Genomic DNA, 4,914 nt, shown 5'->3' with positions numbered 1-4,914 from the left:
CCCGCCACCAGCCCCGCTCCCTTTGTATTTTTAAACCACGCTGCGGCCCCCGCGCTCCGCCCAATCAGATCGGCCGCAGCCCCCGCGCTCCGCCCAATCAGATCGGCCGCAGCCCCCGCGCTCCACCCAATCAGATCGGCCGCAGCGCCCCCGCCGGCCAATGGCAGGGGACCCCGCGGTTTTTTAAACCGTCCCTCTCCCCCAATCGCCGCCCAGCGCGCTCCGCCCAGCCCCGCCTCCCCGCTCTTCTCACCCCAACCGGTTCCAACGGGTATGAGCGCCAACGACCCCCTCGCGCTCGACCTAGCCCGGGAGTAGCCCTGCCGCTGACGTCATACGTCAGGCAGCCAATCCGATCCTGTTCCTGAGGCAGGGGGCGGAGCTCCTGGCGGTTTGAACAGGCGCGGCAGCCAATGGGCTGAGGCGGGGGGCGGGTTCTCGGGCGCCGCGGGTCGGGTTGCTGTGGCGGGCAGTGCCGCGGAAAACAAGAGGCGGTAAGTGCGCGGCCGGGCTCCATTCGGCAGCAGCACCTGAGGGAGCAGAGCCCCGCGCCGCCCGCTCCGCTCAGCCAGGCAAGGCCCGCGGAGTGTGAGCGCGCCGGGAGGGACGAAGGGAGAGCGGGAGGGAGCGCACACCAGCGGCGGTCCTGTGCGCTGAGGCAGCGCGGGGCTCCCGCGGCGGGCGGGCGGCACGCCCGGGGCTGAGGGGAGGATTCCTGGCGGGCGGGTGGGGCCGGGAGGGCGGCGGCGGCTCCGGCCCCGGCGGGCAGGGCTGGGGCACGGGCACGGGGCCGGGCGGGCTGGCCGCCGCAGCCGCCGGGGAGGCGGGGAGAGGCGCCCGTGGCGGAAGGTGCTGCGGCCCCGGCAGGGGGGGCCCGGCGAGAGAGGGGCTGCGCGGGGGCGGGGTCGGGCGCGCTGGGGCGGGAAGGCGCTGGCGGGCGAGAGGCGGGAGCGGCCTGAGGGAGCGAGCGGCCCCGCCTCACGCCGCCTCTCCATCCGCCTCCTCCCGCAGGGACCCGCCGCCGACCTCGCCATGGGCAAAGGCGACCCCAATAAGCCGCGGGGCAAGATGTCCTCGTACGCCTACTTCGTGCAGACGTGCCGCGAGGAGCACAAGAAGAAGCACCCGGACTCGTCCGTCAACTTCGCAGAGTTCTCGCGGAAGTGCTCGGAGCGGTGGAAGGTGAGCCGAGCCGAGCCGTGCTGAGCCCTTGCCGGGCTAGCCCCCGCCCCTGCTGCGGGCTGCTGGGAAAAGATCCCTGGTAGCAGCTGCTGCTTAGGCGTTAGTGGGTCAGTAGCTGCTTTATCTCATCCAGACTCTTCTTTCCCCTCCGTGTATCCACAGACAATGTCAAGCAAGGAAAAAGGAAAGTTTGAAGAAATGGCTAAAGGAGACAAAGCTCGTTATGACAGGGAGATGAAAAACTATGTTCCTCCCAAAGGCGAGAAGAAGGGAAAGAAAAAGGACCCCAATGCTCCTAAAAGACCACCGTGAGTGTTTCTATGACTCCCTTCCCCCACACAGAAAAAAGTATTAGTTGTAATAGTTTGAAATTTAACTTTAATCACTGTCTCTTGCTGTAGATCTGCGTTCTTTCTTTTCTGTTCTGAACACCGTCCAAAAATAAAAAATGATCATCCTGGCTTGTCTATTGGAGATACAGCAAAGAAATTAGGTGAAATGTGGTCTGAACAGTCGGCAAAAGATAAACAGCCATATGAACAGAAGGCTGCAAAACTAAAGGAGAAGTATGAGAAGGTACAGTAAAAGTAGTAAAACAGTTAAAGTTGTGGAGCTTGCTGTAAAGATGTGACTTGTGTCTTACACCCAAACCATATGGGGTTTACAATTCTTAATGCTTCTGTCAACCTCTGTTAGGCTTTAAAAGACATGGAAAGGTGTGGTGGGGCAGGTATCTGGAACCCTTACAGTGAACCTAGATGTGGGTTTTCATGTCTAGAGATTTTACCAGTAAGATGCCTTACTACCAGAAAGCAGGTCACCTGCTTGCTAAAATAAATACAGTCAGACTTCAAAGCACTGTGGTCATAAAATTCTTCAGACTGTCTGCATTGCATGTTCTTTTGCATAAAGATTTAAGCATAAAAGTCCCAAGGTGGAAATGCTGCTTTTTTGCATGCATTTTACCTGATCTATGCACTACAGTAGTATTGAAATACCAAATCAGTACAAATTTGTCTTCAGTGTTCTATTGCTAGCAACTTAGCAACACTTTTCTTGCAGGATATTGCAGCATATCGTGCCAAGAGCAAGAGTGATGCAGGAAAAAAGGGCCCTGGTAGGCCTGCAGGATCTAAGAAGAAAGCAGAACCAGAGGAGGAGGAGGAAGAAGAGGAAGAGGAGGAGGAAGAGGAGGAAGAAGATGAGGATGAAGAATAAATGAATGTCCTGCTGTAAAGATTTATGCTGAGAATCCAATATTTTGCTAAGAATGTGAACTCAAGTGCAGCTCATGGTTAACTTCAGTATAAAAATCTGTACAGAATTGTGTATAGGTAATGTGGCTCTTTGTAGGGAGACTTCAATTTATAATGTAAGCAGTAGCCAAGGGTGCTACGGTTCGGTTTGGAAAAAAAGTTGTTGAATGTTTCTGCTGTTTCTGCGTATTTAATGGTTTTGTTGAAATTCAGTGACTGATAGCCAGGTGTTTCTTTTTAGCTAAATAAAACAAAGGTAGCTTAATAGCTGATCTTATATTTTGTAGTATTTTGTTGCATTGTATTACTTTTTTAACAGTTTTGTAATAAAATGTTGTACATGACTCTTTTTGTATTCATGATGTTTCTGAGAGGGTGGGCACCCCCAGAATGCTGGAATCCTGTCTGGGATACAGTGTTCTTGGGCTCTCGTGCTGTTACTGCAACACTGGCACATCCCTTAGGCATTGACTCCTGGAGCTTTTGCTTAAACTGATTTCCTCTCCCACATCCACTACAGTTAGTTAAAAATTTTGCTTTCCTTGTAGTAGCTTTTGCCTGTGTTACCTTGTGGGTGAAAAAAAAAAACCCTTAAGTAGAGAAGTTTTTGATAATTACTCCTGGATTAGCTTCTTTCCCCAGACTGCTGCAGCACAGGTCTTTGTTTTGGCATGGTAGCTGATAATGAGTGAATGTTTGGAACTTTCTCTTCCAGAGGTCAAGGGTCACTGGCCTTGGCTATAAGACAGATGTGTTAGAGGCATGTCTTCCCAGATGTTGCCTACTCCTTCCCTCTCCCCCTGGCTCCAGTTTTAGTGGCTTCTCATAAAATACACAGCTTGCAGAACAGCATGAAAAATGTTGGAATGTTATCTCCACACATGCCAGTAGATTGCTGCAGAAGAAGAAGGCACTTGTAAGGAACAAGTGCTCCTGATACATTCCTGTTTGTGGTGTTGTAACAGTGTCACCAGTTACACGACTTGTTTGCTTTCACTTTTTATTTTACTTTAGTATATAAAAAGGCTTAAATCTAGATACCTAGCAATATTTTCAATCGGGGAATTTGAGATCCTACAGCTAAAGTAAATAGCTTAGGTTTAATTTGTTGAGCTAAATACCAGGAAATAACTTTCAGTAGCCCTTGAAAGCCCAGCCCTGAAATGTGTAATGTCTAAAAAGTTAAGTAATATAAAGGGCAGGCTTCCAAGATTTTGTTTAAAATGCCTCCCTATTGTCCATTAGCTTATGAAGTAAATTTGTGTCCCATCATTGTACTATGTGTAAGATAAAAAGCGTTTTCAGGACTTTTATATGGTAAATGCCACTGGCAGGTCAAAGATAACAGCACGTTCTGGAACAAGAGGCCTGAGAAAAACACTTTGTATATTCTTGTAAGCATGGAAATTAAGTAACTGTAAAGGCAATTCAAACATTTTTGTGCTGGAGCAGGTGTTAATCTTTGAGAGCCTTAGAAACCCAGAGTTGCTTTTTCCTCCCCTGAGATATTTAAGTAGCATCAGCAGGATTAGCTGCTGTTTTACATGTTGGACCTGCCAGAGATAACTTGGCACAGGTGAGATCAATGGCTCCATTTTTCAGGCTCAGGTTTCATGAAGCCACAGGCATAAACCAGAAGTGAGAGACAGTGATTCTGTGCACAGCATCTCCAATGCTCAAGAACGTTTTTTTGCTGCAGAATTTGAAGTGCTACAGCACCTGTTTCCTTAACTCAGAAGTTCTTCCATCTAGAGACAATTCCCCATTATAGTGTACAGAAGCAGCTTCATAATTGAAATAAAAAAATTAATAAATTATACTAAAAAGGAGAATAATAAAAAGAGAAATAAAGTAAGTGATGCAAATAAAAAACAACCAAATAATGCCCAGCTAGTTTCCAAAGAGTGTCCTTCAGCCTTTCATCCTAGTTATATGCTGACTCCTATGGTATCAAATACCATAGGATTAAAGACCAAGTTTGGTCAGTGGTGGGGGTCACCTGGCCCAGGTGTGTCCCCTTCCAGCTTCTTGTGCATCCCCAGCCTCCTCGCTGTCAGGGCAGCATGAGAAGCTGAAAAGTCCTCGATGAAGTGTAAACACTGCTCAGTGACAGCTAAATCATCAGTGTGTTAACATTATCCTCCCCCTAAATGCAATACCCAGCACCATACCAGCTACTAGGAAGAAAATTAACTCATCCAAAGCCTGTGCATCCACAGAACCAAGACGGCTTCCAGACCGTCCTAGGGACAATGGATGCTCAAGGTACAGTAGCAATGCCTAGAAGAAAATTTTTAACCTTGTAGGGGGAGTTTCAGGCAGCTTGCATGACAAAATTTTTTAATGGAAGAGGCATGGTGAAGCATCTGTCTCAAATCCAAGTGTAAGAGAACTTGAAACAAAATGACAGGACAGATGGTATTCATCCAAGAGTTCTAAGGAAATTCAAGTGATGAAATGGCTGAACTTTGAACCG

At 48.9% G+C, this 4,914-nt stretch overlaps 1 protein-coding gene across 3 annotated transcripts; it reads left to right on the top strand.

The window, feature by feature from the left end:
* The first annotated feature begins 356 nt into the window (after window positions 1-356).
* Window positions 357-2,780, top strand: HMGB2 (high mobility group box 2). Of its 3 annotated transcripts, none has more exons than XM_058837455.1 (5): window positions 357-494; window positions 1,012-1,182; window positions 1,345-1,490; window positions 1,584-1,758; window positions 2,245-2,780. In XM_058837455.1, the coding sequence occupies exons 2-5, from the start codon at window positions 1,033-1,035 to the stop codon at window positions 2,398-2,400; spliced, it is 627 nt and encodes a 208-aa protein (XP_058693438.1). In that variant the 5' UTR covers window positions 357-494; window positions 1,012-1,032; the 3' UTR covers window positions 2,401-2,780. The 3 variants fall into 3 exon arrangements, with proteins under 3 accessions (XP_058693438.1, XP_058693439.1, XP_058693440.1); XM_058837456.1 differs by having other exon boundaries at window positions 437-572; XM_058837457.1 differs by lacking the exon at window positions 357-494 and adding an exon at window positions 744-849.
* Window positions 2,781-4,914: the final 2,134 nt, after the last annotated feature.

Source organism: Poecile atricapillus, chromosome 4, assembly GCF_030490865.1.
Source record: "Poecile atricapillus isolate bPoeAtr1 chromosome 4, bPoeAtr1.hap1, whole genome shotgun sequence".
NCBI classification, from domain to species: Eukaryota; Metazoa; Chordata; class Aves; order Passeriformes; family Paridae; genus Poecile; species Poecile atricapillus.
This window is presented reverse-complemented; position numbering and strand designations above follow the sequence as displayed.